At 43.1% G+C, this 17,734-nt stretch overlaps 1 protein-coding gene across 4 annotated transcripts in view; it reads left to right on the top strand.

Moving 5' to 3' along the window:
* The first annotated feature begins 220 nt into the window (after positions 1-220).
* TMEM178B (transmembrane protein 178B) overlaps positions 221-17,734 on the top strand; it is a 244,834-nt gene continuing 227,320 nt past the window's right edge. For 2 of the 4 annotated variants that reach the window (XM_057427850.1, XM_057427852.1), the window contains exon 1: positions 221-2,426. In XM_057427850.1, coding sequence (XP_057283833.1) covers positions 2,045-2,426 — 382 coding nt within the window. In that variant the 5' untranslated portion in view covers positions 221-2,044. The remainder of the gene's footprint in view (positions 2,427-17,734) is intronic. The other 2 variants (XM_057427849.1, XM_057427848.1) reach the window with 2 other exon arrangements.

Genomic DNA, 17,734 nt, shown 5'->3' with positions numbered 1-17,734 from the left:
AGAGAAGGTCTTGAATCCAGGTTGTTTTTCAAGCTCACACTCTGTGTTATGTAGTATGTTGGGATTTTTTGGTGCAGTAAGAAACAGCTCCAGTCATCTTGGGTTTGGTTGACACAATGTAAGGGTTTGTGACCAAGAATAAGCAGGATCCAGTTAAATCCAGGTTTTACCTTTTCCCCTCCTAAGAAAGTAAGGCATCGACATTTCCTGCCTGGGAAGTGGTGCAGTTTATCTTTAAGGAGGCTAGAGAAATAAGAAATGAGCCTCACGTTGCATGGGTGACATCACTGGCTTTTGGCTCAGCGCTCTGTATGCTCGGTCTGTCTGCTTTAGCCAAGGCTGCAGGGCTCGGTGTTTGAACAAGGAAAGATTCCCAGGTGTACAGAAGATTGGATTCGCTCTTATCTGGGTTAAAAAAAAACGGTGAAATGAGATTTCTAAAGCTTGGGGACTTCAGCTCGCCTTCTGTTGCACTTGATCTCTACAAGATGGGTGAGTTATTCCCATTAGAGAGAAAGGGAGTGGAAATTTAAGGAGAAAAAAAAAAAAAACAACAAACCAAACCCAAACATGTCTGAATATATAACTGCTGATGCTGGGGATACGATGCGTATGAAGATGCTGAGCTAAAAACCTCAGCTCCAACGTGGAGATCGGGCCATATGGCAGAGAAATGGTGCAGCCCGAAAGCTGTTGACAACAGTTAGTGGCTGCTTTCCTCTTCTCCCCGCTGTAAGGTGTGTAGCTTGCTTTTTTTTCCCCCTTCCCCTGGTTTGTTTTGGTTTGATTCCCCAAGACCTCCCTCCCCTCCCCGCTCCTCAGCATCCTCGCAGCCAGCCCTAGCCCTGCCTGCCCGCCTTCATCTTGCAGATGGCTAACGTGCCGCCGTGTTAGGAAAACTGTGCTCAACACCACCACAGCCCAGCGCCGGGGAGGGAGCAAGCTCTTCAGATACCGGCTGAATAGAAGGGGGGTGCTGGGTGAGTTTGTGGGTGCGTTCGGGGGGGAAGGAAGCGAGATGCCGGGCCCGAGGACTGCTGCCGGTGCTGCCTAGCGGGAGGTGCGCGGTCGGCGGCCGGTCCCGCCGGGGCTGCGGCTGCTCCCGCCGCCCCGCAGCCCTCGGCCCGGTCCTCCCCGGTCCTGCCCGGCCCGGCCCCGGGAAGGGATCTCGGCGTTCCGCTGCCTGGATGACAGCGCAGACGAGAAAAGCAGGCGAGTGAATGGCAAGGCGAGGCTGGCGGAGAGAAGGCGAGCCAAGATGTCAGTGACTGTCAGCGAAGTCTGCTAAGGGAGGGAGAGACCTGCGCGTGCCCGCGCTCCCACAGACAGCCGGGGAGGATCTGTTCTGGCCACGATTTAAAACAGCAGCAGCAGCAACAACAGATTGCTCCCCGCCTTGCGCTCCCTCCCCTTCGACCCCGCTTTAAACCCAAGCAAGTGACGGACCGTCGAGACCATGCAGATGACGATGCTCCCGCTGAGCCACTGACAAAGAAAAGGCAAGTCACCCATTCCTGAAACCGGGATAACTGCCCGCCTGCAAGCGGGAGATCTCTGGCTGTTGAACTTTTCTGTCCTGTGGTGATGCCGTGGTGAGCCTGCTGATCTGAAAGAAAGCCATCTCTTTTGGATCCTGAGCCGGCCAGACTGAAAGAGATTAATGGAGTGATCAGCAGTAGCTGTCAGTTCTCTCCCAGGGGATACATCCCTTCAGCCCCTGTCACTCTGGTGCTTGTGGTGAGGGGAACAGGACATCTTTGTGAGGGTGGGTCACTGGCACGCTCCCCTTCGAGGTGGAAGTCTGTGTTTCTCCTCTGCAGAGCAGAAGAGGCAGATGAGACTCCAAGACTGCCACCAGGGCAGAACTTTGTAGTGGTCTCAGCATCCCTCTGCATCGTGGATGTGAGCCACGGGAGTTGGGGATGTTTGAAGCAGCCTCTGCCAAGTGACACCCAGCAGCTGCTCCAGAGGCTTTTGCGTGGTCTCTCGCTCAAGGGCTTTGCCTGTTGTGAAGATGTCCATGGTGTTTCTGTGAAGCTGAGGTATGGCTGCTGGAAGGTTACTGCTGTACGCTGGCCTCTCTTTAGCTCTGTGTGCCCTGGGCATGCTGGCTGTGGCGATCTGCTCTGACCATTGGTATGAAACTGATGCCAGGAAGCACAGAGAGAGATGCAAGAGCATCACCACCAAGAGAAATGATCCTGGCTTCATTTATAACTCCAATAACAACCTGCCTCTCAGGGCCAGCAGGTCTAGGTTAGACCGTTGGGAAGGGAAACTCCTCTTGGCAAGAAACAGGAGGCAGATCTTCGCTATGAGTGCAGTCGATGAGTGCAACAGACAGTACAACTCGACCAACATGGGGCTCTGGAGGAAATGCCACCGACAAGGATTTGACCAAGAGCTGGAGGAGCTGATTGCCAAAGGTAAGGGCTGTTTTTTTACCAAATGAACGTTTCAGCTCCCCCCCCCCCCCAACCTCCGAGCTGAACAGAGGCTGAACAGAGCCATTTGGGCTCGCAGATGGGAGCTGGCATCTCTAGCCAAGTACCTCTCCTTGTGGTGGGTGAACTGGCCTGCCTGTTCATCGCTTCATGAAGCATTGCCAGGGCAGATTCCCATGGGTACTCTACTGCTGAGGTGTGGGGTTTGGGAGCAAGAAGGCAGTGGGGGTGAGAGCAGACACACCCCAGAATGTCTGTCTCATGTCTCTGTCTCTCTAAGCTTAATACAATCTGCCCATCACCATGGTACCAGATTATTTTCCCCATACAAATAAAAAGTATTAATAAAGCAGGCATTGGATTATTATTTTTTAAAATATTCTTTGAACCTGGTGACTCAGGCAAAATACGTATTATTTTATTGGAGGCTACATATGTCTGTATTTCATCCTTCTCTTACTGAATGCTCCATCAGTCCCAAAATACACCATTTGCAGTGCTCACATGTAGGCTTTTTCTATCCTCAAATGGAGAGTAAACAAAGAGAAATGCTAAAGAGCAGGAGGAAACCCAGCTTGCTGTTTACACTGAGCTATGTTTTGGAATATTTTTAATGTCTACAAAACATTACATGAATTTATTAGGAGTGTTAGAAAGGAATAAATTTCTCTTGGGGTAGAGATGCATCTGTTTGCCTTTAGCATTTTTGTGCTGTTTTTTCCTGTCTTTTAGTCCTCCTTCTTCTCTTTTCCCCCAAGGTGCCAGTTGAAGGTGATGGTCAGTTTGCCTCAATGTTTCTTTAAGCCCAAGTATGGGAAGGGGACATATGCGTAAAACCCAGCCTAAACATCCTGCCGATGAAAGCTGTATGTTTTTGTGGGATGCTGAGGGTTTCAGTGGAGGATGATAGCATCTTTGCTATCCACAGCATGGTTACTCCATACAACAACATAATATTTCCCTCCCATGGTTCTGTTGCCTTCAGATGATTCCCCAGCAGTTTATTTCCATTGCAATGAAATCAGTGCTTCTTGCACTATGCAATATTTAAAAATGCTCTTTTTCTAAGTGTGTTCTCTGCCCCAAACTCCCTTCATAGCTTGTGTTAATTCCCTCTTCAGACACTGCAAGCAGAACTATTGCTCAAAGCTATTTATTCAAGAGGGATATACTTTCACGTGTTAACCAATGTATACATTTTGTTCCACGTTTTAAAAGTGAGCAGCAGAGGAGAATAGCATGGTATAGACTTGCACTGAAACAGTACAAACAGGTGGTGTATCAGGGAACTTAAATCTCTAGTTGGGATCTTGACTATGTTTATAGTCACCCTTAATGTCTAGTTGCTATTTAATGACATCTATGGAGAGAATTGGTGGCTTTGGTCCCATTTGTAATGGACAAGCAAACATGTCCAAAGCCTGGCAGCATCCTGGCACCCTGCTGCTGATTTCAGTGCAGAGGGAGGGATTCCTATTCCCTGTGTAGGTGAGGGTGCGGACGTGCTCGGCTGGCTGCAGAGGGCTGGATCGCTCTGCCACGTGTGCTCCCTGTGCTTGGGGCATAAACAAAGAACGTCAACCTTGACAGTGGGCGGACGTGTCACCAGAGCTCACCTTTGCAAGTGGAGTTTCAGTTGTTAGAGAGGTTTTGCATCTTGAAATAAGTGAGACTCGTTCCTCTTTCACCACCTGTCTTGTCCTGGGTTCAGGAACGTCCACTTCTCCTGCCAGAAACTGCTGAAATTGCCTGGCACTGTGTTACGTGCAATGGCAGCTCTGATAAGTGTTAACCATAGAGAAAATGTGGTAACTCAGGCTGAGGTGGTTAAATGCAGGAGATAGATAGTCTTTGAAAGATACTGCTGTAATCGCAGAATCACAATACTTTTAGGGTTGGAATGGACCTCTGGATATCATCTAGTCCAATCCCCCTGTGAAGACAGGGCCTTCTGTGTATGTTCATATTGTGTGTGTGAATGGGGATGTGTGTGTGTGTGTGTATGTAGTGAATTAACTCAAAATATACAGCATCTAGCTGATAGGAAGGGATTCCCAGGCTCAGGTACAGTGTGCCTTCTTGCACACGTATTCCTGGACACGTATGTCTGCAGATGGACAGGTAGCCACTTCATGGAGTAGCTGCCCCAAGATCAGAAATGCATATTGTGCACGTGGGGGACGTACGTGCAAATATCAGTGTGTGTGTCACTCCTTGCCTTCTTTAAAGGAGTTTTGATACACATTTAACAAACTTCATTGTACTTTGAGATAAATGTTAACGGAGGGAGACTTGTAACACTGAATAACATCATTGTAGTTTGTTTGATTGTCTTTTTGGGGTGAGGATCTATCTATACTATAACTCTCAACCATGATGAAGAGTCACACACAGTAACACTAATGCTATAGAAGTGTTTTCCATTGGCATCTCCAGATTAAAACACAGAAAGCAACTATAATGGCAATTTGATAAAAATGGAGTGTTTGACTTGCTCAGAAATAAAACTGGAGATACAGGATTGCTTGTCCACTTTACATTTTGTTAGATCAAAAGGAACGAATGGGTTTTACTCTCCTCTTCTAAAAAAGTAATGCAAAATACTTTTCTGTTAAAAATCCTTGTATGTTGGAATAATTGAATTAGAAGTAGCCATCTTTACATGGGTAGTTAACTAGTGTCCCTGTTCCCGCCTATGTCTGCTACTACACTGTTTCTTTATGAGCCTCAGCTGTATAACGAAGTGGAATAAGTACATTTGCCACTTAGTGCCTGATGTTGAGAACAGCTGTGAGTTCAGAATGAGGCAGGTATTCCATGTTCACCCCAACAGCACCACCTTTATTTTCAGTATTTTTGTTTCATCGCAGACGCTCATCTGGAGTTGAGAGGTTGCAGGGCAGAGCACATGTTGGGCAGGTGTGAAGACCTGCAGATGTTCTCTACCTGTAGTAATCAAATGCTTTGTCTGGGGTACATATTCCTGCACAGATGAAATCTCTCTCTGTATGAGCTCCAGGGCAAATACCATATAAAGAGGATGTTACTGATACATACAGGCCTTTTACTCTTCTTCTTCTGCCAACTGTTAATTTAATCTAGCACACCTCTTCCAGAACTGGACAAGCTAATGCAAGTTCTGGCCCCAAATATTGTGTGTAATGCTATATGTAATTGAACGTAAATGCTATTAAGATTTATTAATTTATTTTTTAAGCTGGACAGGATCTAAGTGATCCATTTATTCTGAGACAGATCCTACATTTTTCCCAAGGCAAAACTTCCGGTATTGGGAATGGTAAGCTTGTCTATCAAAGGATAACGAAAAATGGTCATTAAGAGCCTAACTAGGTTTGCAAACACCCTGCAGTTATTCTGCTTATGAACTCTGCTGAAATTAATACAAGCTGTAGGCAATGGCTTATGGCAGGATCAGGCCCCATGGTACTCAGCAGTATTCTGATGCCAGTGGTTTAAAAAACAGTTCTTTTTTCTGGATAGGCTGGGTCACTTCTTCAATTCTGTTTTGTGTTTATTAGTTTTTACGTCCCAGCAAATAAATGAAAGCCTTTATGTTGGATTTTGCTAGAAAAATGGGAGATGTGTCACTTCAGATTTCTTATGGATGGATATAATAGACATGAATGCATATATAAAATGGTCCTATTTGTATTTCTACTATCCTTCTTTTTTTTAATATTTCCATAGAACCCACGAGTATATTTTAAGATAATGCAATTAGATAAATAGGCAATGAATTAAAACAGATTGTCACAAGTAAGTGTACTTGGAGAGAGTCAGGCAGGCATGAGGCCAAAGGCCTGAAGAATATTCTAAAGCTGCACCAAAATTAGTCAATCTCTTCTCTTTGTTATCATGAATGAAAAAAAAAAAAATCAAACCAGAAACAACAGAAATTACAGTCATTAAAGAAATTACTGGAGTTGAACACTGAAACCCAAGGCCCTGTCTTGCTGACTTTTACTCACCTGAATAATCTTTATTCCTGTAAATGGGCTACTTGGACTGAGGAAAAGCACCAAATCAAAAAGAAAGAGCTTACAAAGCTGATCCTTTGATTCTGCTTTCACATCTGATCAAGTCTTTTAGCATCTCAGGACCAGAGTTTCACTCCTGATCCCTCAGGCCTTGCAGAGTCAGGAAGTGCTGGCTCTGGATTTGCTCAGCACAATACTCTGAGCTTCTTCCAACTCTCAGGTGCCTGTCAAGTCTCCTCCATGAATTAAAATAGCCTTGCTGCTTAAGACCCCTTTGAATATAGTGTTCCCGATATCCTATCAGATCCCCTGTTTGCCTGTTTACCACTGAGTTTCTCACAAAAATGACATTCCCTCACACTACCAAAAAAATCCCACTGAACCAACCACCTCCACCACGAAGCAAGCAGAGAGCTGACATGCAGGTAAGTGTCCATTCATGGCTGGGAGAAGGCAGAGTTTATGTCCTGCTTTGACAACCACAACTCCTTGTATATGATTTACGGTGAGCCAGAAAAAAAGCTGGAAGCCACAGAGTCTGTCTGCATTTTATGGCAATGTTGCTCAGATGCTTTCCTGCGCTGGTTGAGAGGAAAACAAGAATGGAAGAAAAGGATTTACATCATTTAATTATAAAGGTACAATAAAGTAGACGAAGAAGTTGCACAATAACCAAAGTCTCTTCCATTTAGACGATTACTACTCAGAGGACCTTTCTTCTTGCTTTTGGAAGGCCGCCGGTTAAACCTGTCTGGGTTTGGATGGGGCTCTGCTGCCTGCTACTGGAATCCAATTTTATTAAATAATAAAAAAAATTACAGTGACCTTATTATTTCAATCCCTCTTTTACCTTCATTCTTCCCCCAGCATCCACAGAAATCATAGTAAATCCTATTTTTAAAATATTTTATCGTGAATATACTCAGCCCATGCCACCACTGGGGAAAAAATAAAAGACGAGTAATTCCTATGCAACCAACCTCCACCCCAAATAATATGGAGGATTTCTGGAATGAAAGCATTCTCTGTTTTGGTTAGTCAGATGCACAGCACAACTGAGGAAGAAAGGCTTAACGGGAACACTACTGCCGTCACTAGGGATTATTTCTACGCAACTGGAAAAGCCTGAAGAGAGGCTACTTGCAGCCTCTACTCTAGGATAAAAAGATTTATTTTCATAAAACTATTTCAATACCTTGCAATGCTGTAGATCTGACTTTTAAAATGCAATGGTTTTGCCAAATAAAACAGGACAGCCATTTCTTCATGTATTCTTCATACATTAAAGGGTCCAAATGCTTTGTGTAAAATGTGTGTTTGAAATCCAAACTATTTTCCAAATGGACTCATTGTAAAAGGGACTTTATTGAAGTCTTTTTTCTGATTCTAATAAAGTCAATAGTAAATGTTTTATTGAACGTGGTGACGCAGCAAGTTCAGGCCTTCGGTGTTTCCTCTGAGCTTAAAATCGCCCCGGAAAGAAAGGCCAATCAAGGTCTGTGCTCCCTTCCATCACAGCAGAGTTCTGCTGGAGGGATCCAATGAAATTAAAGGTGTAGACAGCCTTTGAGTTGAATTTTAAGCTACCCAGGTATTTAGCCTTCACCATTTTTGATGCCGTGATTATTCCTAGTCTATTGATGTAGACTGGAAATCAAACAACTGCATGTTTCTAAGTTACAGCAAAGACATGCTCTTGTTCAGAGACTTTCTAAAATCATTTAATGGATGAAATCACCGTTGTTTCATACATGTGAGTACCCCTCATATTTTAAATAAGCAATTTTAATATCTTAATTGCATCAAACTTAAATAGCAATTAATTAAAAAGTATCTTTACCACAAGTAATGAGAACTTGACATGTTCCTCTGACACATCTGAGATAATTGCTTTGATAATATATATCTGCTAAAAATACTAAGAACATATATGTAATTTAACAGAGCTGCAACTGGCTTTAATCATGCTGTTTTATAGGGCAAATTTCAATCAAGCTGTTGGCTTTCAAGCAAAATTTCTGGTGAAGACAAATGGAAATTTTGCCAGAGTAAAAATGATGAGATCAATCCCTTCTGAAGAGAAACTGGCATTTGCAGAGCTGCCTGCAAGACTGCATGCTTAATTCCTGTTCATTTAATTGAGCATCCAAATCCTTTTTAGAAATCTCAGCATTTTTATCCTTCTTGCCTATTGCTTAAAAACTTCTTAAGAAGTGTGGAGGAAAGATTTAATCTAAGTGCAGATGTGCTCTGTTTACTGTAAAAGTAAAAATAGGAAAATTCTTTCACTTAGAGGTGAAATGATCTAAACTATTTTGTCATCTCCAGCCATAAAAGTTTAAATTAGTGTTGCTTTTGCTCATTGAAAAGGTCTTTTTGTGACTCAGAGTAACTTCAGTAGTGGAATGAGTTCATTAACTATTGCAGATCCAGTAAATGAGGGACAAGACTTTATGTTTTGTAGGTTCTGCAAAAAAATAATGACAATCATTTATAATGTAAGTTACTTAATGGTTCATTGCTAACAAAGTGTTGCTGGAACCCTTGAGTACATACTCAGCTCCTTAACAGCAAAAGAAAGAAACGAGACGGTGTTTTTTAATTTTTAAGGAATAAATAAATAATGTGGATTCTGGAATCCAAGTGCCCTTAACAGACCATTCAGAACAGAATCCACTTAAAAGAAAAGAATATAAACTAACAGATTTTCTCTGCAGGAGAGAAATCAGACTATAAAATGGAAATTTCCCCATTTTCTTTCTCATAAAGCATAATTCTTCCACAAATAAATATTCAGGATTGCCCAGCTGAGCCTGCTGAAATAACAATCTTTTGTAGATAACAACCAAAATAGATGGAAGAAAGATACTACTGCAGTTAGGGCAGGGCTTACAAAGCCAGAATTCAGTCCGAGCTCTGCCGTATCTTTCTTCTTGACCTGAGGCAAGTCACTTAATCTCTTGTAATTTAGCTCAGTAGCAGTATAAAAGGGATTTTGTCCATTATTATTAATACCTGTTAGCATTCTACCGTAGGATTTATGAGCCTTAATCATGGATCAGAAATCATGGATCAGAGAAATGTCCCCATCCTTTTGACATGTTGCTGTGCTTTAAATATTGGCGAGTAATGCAGCCTTATGAGAGAGTACAAGGGGATGACAAGGTAATTATGTTCAGTGTGACCGGCAGTGGTTTTAAAACACCAGCAGGCTGACCACATTTCTGTAAGCACCATGAAATGCAGGATTCCTAGAAGAGTTGTAAAGGATAATGAATAAGAAAGGTGCAGATGTTTACAAAATGGTCTTTCACAGATTGAAGGATGGCACCAGGAAAATCATGGGTCACATCTGCTTGAAAAATTAGTAAGTAGGTGACGGGGATTGACCTCTTTGGTTGACTCTAGGAAGAAGTTGACATTTTCTTAATGAAGACAAGTAGATTACACTAATGAGATAGATATTGGTTCAGCAATCTACAGCTGCTAAAAGAAATGACGTGGTCACTGTGATGTGTTAGGAAAGTGATATTTCTAGCAGCATCCTGAATGAATACATGGAGGGCAAGATCACGTTTGTAAAGGTCAGAAAAAGAAATATTGTAGTAATAAAGGCATGAGATAATGAGAGCCTGGATGGAGAAAGAATATGCAAACCTTAGACAGCCCCTGGATCTATGGACATAGTGAGAGACATGATATGAAGATGTTCCAGTTATTTACCAGAATAACAAGGAAAGTAGTAACTGTTGCTGTGACAATCAAGAGAGAGGAATTACTAGAGTGACCTTATAGTAAAGAAGGGAGAAGAACATTAGGAACTCTGTTTTAGCTATGATAAGCTCAGTTTAATATCTGTATGCCTGTGAGGGAATATTAGAGAGACTGTGGGTATGGACCCAGGGAGACAAGTTTGTGTTAGAGGAGTGATCTGAAAACTGCTGCATGCAGATGGTAGTGTGATCTATGTTTGTGATAGGAATTACAGAGGAGTAAAATACAGAGAGAGAAAAGCCCTGTGAACTTCCAGGAGAGCTAGGAGAAGAAAAGCATCTTCTGGAGAACATGGCAAAAGAAGCAGATTCAAAGGTGGTGCAAAAGAAGTGAGTGATGTCATGGTAGCTGAAGAATGAACATTTCAGGTTAAAACAGCACAGGAGACTCCTGAAGGTAGCCATCATGCTGCAGAAGATGAGAACAGAGTATTCAGACTATGCTGAAATTTGCCTAGTATGTTAGGCAGAGACTTGGGCAGCAGCAGTTGCAGGGGAGAGAAAGCTGCACTGAACTGGCATTGGGGAGAATCAAGGCAGTGTTTGATCCTGGTGTATTCAGAGAGGTGGGTGGTGAAAGGGACGACAGAAAAAGAGATGGTATTTGGAGAGGAAAATAAATGTTTTAAGATGAAAGAATGTTTTATAATGAGAATATTTTAAGAGGAAAAAGATTGAATGGTACTTGTGTTAGGACAGCTAAGAGACAGAGGGGTGTGAGAGGCCAAGAAGAGAGAACAAGATGACAAGAATGGCCTTAAGGAAAGCCAGGGGCTGGGATAAGACTGGGTCTATGACAAAAAGAAAGAAATGAAGGAAGAGAGCTGCACAGGAGGTTTTTCATCTGTGGGAGGGAAGAATGAGGATGGAGTTGTAGGAGGGGAAGAGGAAATAGGATGCAAAGGTATTAGAAGAGGAAGATCATAGTTTGTCTTTTTTCTCATGGAAGAACTGGATGAAATGCTGTGTAACAGCTGAAGCAGGGGCTGGGGGAGGTGGGAGGGTCTAAGGAATGAGCCAAATGTGACAAAGAGGTGACTATGGCTGAAAGTCTGAGATTTAGCTGAGCGGAGCTGGAGTAGTAAGTCTAGGAAATCAGCAGAACTGAATGGTGGAACAATACATTTATAGTGGAGAAAGTTAGCTAGGCAGCAGGGTTCCTATTGGAGATACTCTGTTGTGTGAGACATTGCAGAGACCCACTGGTATGGATCAGTTGGGATTTGGGATAGCAGGAGTAGATAGGGGAATGCAGGGCAAAAAGGACTCTGAATGAAAGGGTGCAGCACAGATAACATCAGCACGTGGAGAGAGGAAGTAAATGATAAAGAGGGTGGTAAAAGACTGTCAGGAGTCATAAAGCCCTTAATACTGATGATCTGAGGTGACTGAAAGGCCAAACAAGCTTAGTGTGAAGGTGGCAGCAGGTGTTTCTTGCAGAAAGAGTCCAGGGGATGGTCCAAGAAGTGGAGCAGGAGGAAGCAGGGAAAACACAGGGCCCAGTATGAAGCCCCATTGTTTTGATAGCTTGAACCTCCAGTGCACATAATATTAACCACAATATCAGAATATTTTCTACAAAGTGGGGGAATGGAGAATGGTATTTACAGAGCTGAGGGGCTTTTATGGGAGAGGTCTTTTAGCCTGTTGTACACCCATGCCAATTCATCTGCACTTAAAGTGCTGCAGTCTCTCAAATAAATGTCAGGCCAGCAAGGGAGTCTTAGGTCAGGAGGAACTGCTCAGATCATGTGGCAATCTGGCATGTGCCAGGTACTGCTCTGCTGGGTTTATGGTCAGATTTCTCCTTACTGAGTGGCCTGCTATTGTCTGTGCCCACTTCTGTGTCTGATTCCAGTGATGATCACAGAATCACAGAATCATTAGGACCGAAAGAGATCTCTGGATTTCATCCACTCCAATCCCCTTGCCAAGGAAGAACCGCCTAGAGCAGGTTCCACAGGAATGCAAAGATATAACCTTGAAGAAGCTGCAGTAGCCTGATGAGTTTTGGGGGTGCCAGAGAAGCCAGAAAAATGGCATTCACACTTCCTTAACACAGAGCTGAGAGGATCTTCCAGTATTCCCCCCCCCCGCTTTTTCCAGCAGCTCTACTTCGGTCATTCCTGAGGGAACTCTGCGCAAGGCTGAGAAGGAAAATACATGTCCTGAGCTGGGTGATTATCAGCATGACAGGGAATGTGCTCAGGCTCTGAAACCTTTTCATCCCGCTGTGCCACCTCTGCTCAGTGTAAGTGTGTGTCTGTGCAAAATGAAACATTGAAACAGAGGTTCCAGGATGTCCTGTGTATACAGCAAAGTGGGTCCCATTAAGATATCCCACCAGATTGAGTGAAAGTCACTGAAAATCTCTTCTCACAGCCCTGATTTAATTCTGAGACTTTTTGTTGGTTTTGAGTGTTAAAAGCAGACATTTCAAGAAAAGATTCATAAATGTATTTCTAGACTTTCTAATAAGACGAAACAATTACGCCAATTTTGATGGGTAGCAGGAGCTATTTGAAAAGATCTTTCTGCTTAAATATGAATGTATGATGCTTGCCTCTGTGTCTCCATTAATCTCTGTATATGCAAAAGAGCCTTTATAATGTAGATACTTTTGCTTTGTGCTGAATGGTCATTTAATGACATAAATATTATAACAGAAACAAACAAACAAACAACACCATTTTGCAGTTAGATATTTAAAGTGTAAATTAAGGCTTTGAAGGGGTGATGCTGATTTATGGCAGCTGATGATCCAATTGCATTGCTTTGTCTTGGGTACTTCAGAGAGAGTATCTGGATATTGTACTTGTACCTCGTAACCATAGAGGACTTCTGAGGAGTGAATTATCCCTGTTTTACACAGAGACCAGTTGTCCCACAATGCAAATATCCTGCAGGACAAAAGTTCACATTGGAAAGAAATTTCTTGTTAGTACCTAACTGCATGAGCTGGTGTTTTGTGTTAAATTTCATCCCTTTTCTATTCACCAGGCCTCAAGATTACCCAGTTCTGCTTGTATGATATCCCATAATGGTTAAAGAGACAGGAAGGAATTTTGCACTGATCAGAGAGACAAAGGAATCAGCTAACAGGAACAGGGGAAATGGGAAAACTCAAATAGCTTAATGGCCTCAAATGGGAAGTTGGATAATTTCCATCTCAGACTTCTGAAAGATGTGGTAGGTGACATTGCAAGTCCAGTAAAAAGGATTTTCAATATATCTGTCTAATTAGGATGGTACATTAGGAATGAAAAGTAGCAAATCTATATTTAAAGAAAGGAGGAAAAGTTGTCTGGGCCACAGTGGACCTTTTAGTTTGATCATAATAATACCAAGCAGTGTTTAAAGTAAGTTCTAAAGGAAATATTAATTCAATGCACAAGGGAAATGAAATAAACATGCAAAATACGTTTTTCTATTTGAAATTTTCCAAACTACCCTGATGTATTTTGCTAGGAAGATATAACTAGGTTTTGAGACAAGGAAATGCCTTAGACCTAAGTTATTGAGATTTTGGTAAAGGATTTTATATTTTGCCCCTAAAGAAAGGGTTTGATACAATGTTAAGGTAATTAGTACACAATTTACCTTATGTTTAACTGACTGAAGGAGAGCAACAAGTGCTGACAGAGGGAGTATCAAGATGAAGGGCAACAGTAAAGTTCCTGAACTAGGGGACCAACCTTGTTTAATAATGTCATTAATGAAATTGGAGTGTGGTCTGTGAGGAGAGGTGATAGCTCCCATTGGGCTGGGCACAAAGGAATGAACTTAAGACATTTGTTGCTGCTACAAGAATGAGATGTTGCCAAGAAAAAGAAGACCTGGAATATTATATAAAGAACTAGCTAATGTTGAAGACTGGGTAATAGAAAAGATGTGAAGTTTCTTTCAATGTGAGCTTCTGGTACTGGAGGATGTTTTTATATTGTTGGGCAAATATCCTCTGTGTGGAATTCCTCACTGGATTTCCACTGCCCAGACATCCAGGCTGGGGGGGTTCAAAATTCCCCATCATCCCCACCATCATGATGATCTTGGCGCTCAGATAGCTTGGCTTGCCCAGGTACTGCAGAGGGTTTTATTGCAAGATGGAAAAGTGCATACCTGAATCTTACTCAATGTGCAGTTGAGATGTGAGCACAGAGCACATCTCAGTGGTAACAAGAGGTTCTTTAAGGTGCACCTATCTTGAAGTGCGGAGTGGTGGAGCCATGACCAGGAGAAAGGCAGATATGGTTGACGAACAGAGCTAGCCAGTTATTTGATGCAGAAAAACGTTAAAGTCATGGGCAAGGTGTTAATTAAGCCTTCTGTGTTACAATCTTTGCTATTCTTGTCAGCCACCTCTGAGAAAGATAAATTCAAAGCAGGTCCAGAGCAGTGTTGCCAGTGTGAGGAGAAGGGAAAATCTACCGTACAAATACAATTGTTATCTAGAAGAAGTGGGGTTAAGCACAGGAGAGGGAGAAGATGTGTTTAAAATAAGAACAACATTAGCAGGGAAAAGTGTGCGTCAGGCCATGAATGGATGTCTTGCAAATCTTATGAAGAGTGGATGAGAGAAGTGGAGTTACTTAGCCTGGAAAAAGGAGGCTCAGGGTAGACCGTATAGGTGTACAACTGCCTGAAAGGAGGTTGTACTGAGGTGGGTGTTGGTCTCTTCTCCCAAGCAACAAGATGAAATAGCCTCATGTTGCACCAAGGGAGGTTTAGATGGGATATTAGGAAAAAAGTGTTCACCAAAAGGTTGTCGACACTGGAACAGGCTGCCCAGGGAAGTGGTGGAGTCACCGTCCCTGGGGGCATTTAAAAGACCTGTAGATGTGGTGCTTAGGGGCATGGTTTAGTGGTGGTCTTGGCAGTGCTGGAGGTTGGACTCAATGATCTTAACTTTTTTTTTCAACATAAATTATTCTGTGATCCTGTGATATATATGCCTGCTCTACAAGAAAAATGAACATGGTGCTTTCTAGTGCTGCGTCCTTCTGAAACATGTCATAGGACTGTGAAAGGTTAATTTATTATTACTACTAATTCCTCTTTTTTTCCCCCCAAGGAAGACCATATTCACCCCTGTATCAAGCAGGACCTCATGGAAAAAGTGTTTGTCACCGGGCTGTCTAATGCCAGCCACAGGTGCCTGGTCAGAGGAAAGGGACCCAAGACAAGTCCAGCTGCTCCTTCCTAGCTGCTTTGTCTCTTTCACAGAGATACGAGCTGCACTTTGTTTTCTTCCTGTGACACCCCACACATCCAGGAAGGACTGGGGATGAGGACCGTGAGCATTTAATGAACATTTTACGTAGCTTTCCTTTAGATAATGCAGTTAATAGTGTTTTCTGCCTCCCTCATCTGCTTTCATTTCATATTGCCTTAGCTCAATGACAGCAAAGGCCTCTTAGGTTCTCAACCATTTGTGTTCATAAGACGAGAGAATGTGGAGCCTGCAACTTCTTCATTAAAATAGTTTGTATGAAATATAAGAGAATTTCTGTGCTATATTTAAATGTTTGGGGTGGCTGGCAGCAGAGGAATTAAACTAGTATTTGTACATATTTAAACTACCATGTGTATTTCAGTTCACAAAATGTTCAGCCATTTGGCTGGTGATGCTGGGTGAGTTTCCTTATAGTGGGAGGGATTTTGCCACAGGTTCCACCAGCTTATGAGGGCTAAAAGCATCCACTCCTGAGCTTTATTCACTTGTGTGTGCAGCAGTAGACCATTAACTCTGACAGAAGTTTTGGGGAAAGGTGTTAAGGGAACAGAAAAGCTCCACAGCACTAAAGGTAGGAAAGGACCATCTGGGGTATAGTTCAGCTCCTAGAAAAGGTAAAAGTAGGGTTTCATCAATCAGCATGGAGCAAAGCAATCTGGGATGCTCTGCCTGTCTGGATGTTCAGGGAACCTTGCCTCAGACTAAGCAGCAAAGCTTCATTCTATGTTACAGGAAGAAACTGCTACCCAGCTCTGCGCCCAAGTACCTGGAGGGTTGTATTTGGGGTGGATCAGAGAAGGAATTTTTGTTTCCTACTTTTATTGAGATGTGATCACAGCCTTATGAAGAGCAGCCCCATTCTGCTTCAGGTGAACTGGAATGGATGGTGGCAGAGACCAAGGGAGGGAGTCTGCAGGTTGTCGGTGTTGCGTCTGTGGGCATGTCACGTACATCGGAGCAGCCGGATGTGAGGTCCTCTGCCTGTGCCACTGAGCTGTGTGACTGTGAGACAGCTTTCCCTCTTATCCCTGCTGTTAGGAACCCTGTCCTGTCCTTACTGGTTTCCCCTGCACTCTGTGCCACCAGAACTGGTAGCAGCTCTTGTGTGCTCTTGTTCATCAGTTACTGTCAGCATCCTGCCTGTGAAACAGCAACTAATTGCATTGCCAATGTCTTCAAATGAAGAATAAGCAGCAGGAGCAGATGAACTCTTTAGCACTGAAGAGTTCACGTACTTCTTTTCCTGTGCATGTCTCTGAGAATACAAGTACCAAGAGAGAGAAAGGGGGAAGAAGCAGGACTTCTCTTAGCAGAAATTTGCCCATAGTGCTGAGGCATGAGCGAGTCTTTGGGTCCAAGCTCTGCTTCACTTGCTGCCAACCAAGGGGTTGTAGTGCCCATTTGGTAGTGTTACCACACGTCAGCCAGGGTGTGGTTTTTGGTTCATGTCATAGGGGTGAGTGGAAGAACATGTCTTCTTTAAAGATTCTCCTCTCTTTGAATGTAGTTCATGTCATTTTGGGAGTTCCTGGACCAACAATTTGAAGTGACCTGCACCTGATTGCTGTGGTTGAATGGTACATTGTATCTGTCACCTAGAAAATCAAGTTGTTTGAATGTTCATCTTGAGCATGCGAGTTAGGCACTGAAATAGCTCTTCTGAGGAGCAAGACTTCTCAGGCTCCTTGTTATGATGTTTCACTGCATGTCTTTATGGTCCATGTTTTGAAATGAGATCCAACTGTCCAGCTCTGAGAGCTCCATTTCTATCCATCCTGATGGCAGTTCATACCAGGGCAGGTAGCACTTGGTCCTAACGTGGGGATCAGACACAAGCATTTCTCCACTTCTTTCAACACTTTCCAGGGTTTTGGTCTGTGCCAAAATGCTGTTTGACTTGCACCCCTCCTCCAAAGCAGGAGAGTATCATTCTGTGTGTCATTGGAAGAGGCCACAGAAACTTTGTGGTAGATTTGCTGGAGCCTGGTTGGTGAACAGATGGGAGTCTTTAAGCTTGTCTTATGCATCTTGGACCCCATTGATATAACAATGTGTTAACCAAGGCCATCAGGATTGGTAGACTGGGCTGCTTATATAGTGTAATTCCACAGCCGTAGCATTTTAGGCAGGTCAGTGATCCTGAGTTGAAGATTTCATATGAGAAAGTTTTGCTCTCCATCACACCTATGGCAGTGACCTTCAAAGTTGACATCACAGTTTAGGCATCTGGTGTGCAGATATTTGAACCATAAGGTAGAGGCAAGATGTAAAAAACTGGATGTGAGT

Source organism: Pezoporus wallicus, unplaced genomic scaffold (genome assembly GCF_028554395.1).
Source record: "Pezoporus wallicus isolate ANWC-B61680 ecotype Strahan unplaced genomic scaffold, APGP_CSIRO_Pwel_v1 contig_2908, whole genome shotgun sequence".
NCBI lineage: Eukaryota > Metazoa > Chordata > Aves > Psittaciformes > Psittacidae > Pezoporus > Pezoporus wallicus.
Note: the sequence above shows the minus strand (reverse complement) of the source record. Positions and strands in the feature narration are given on the sequence as shown.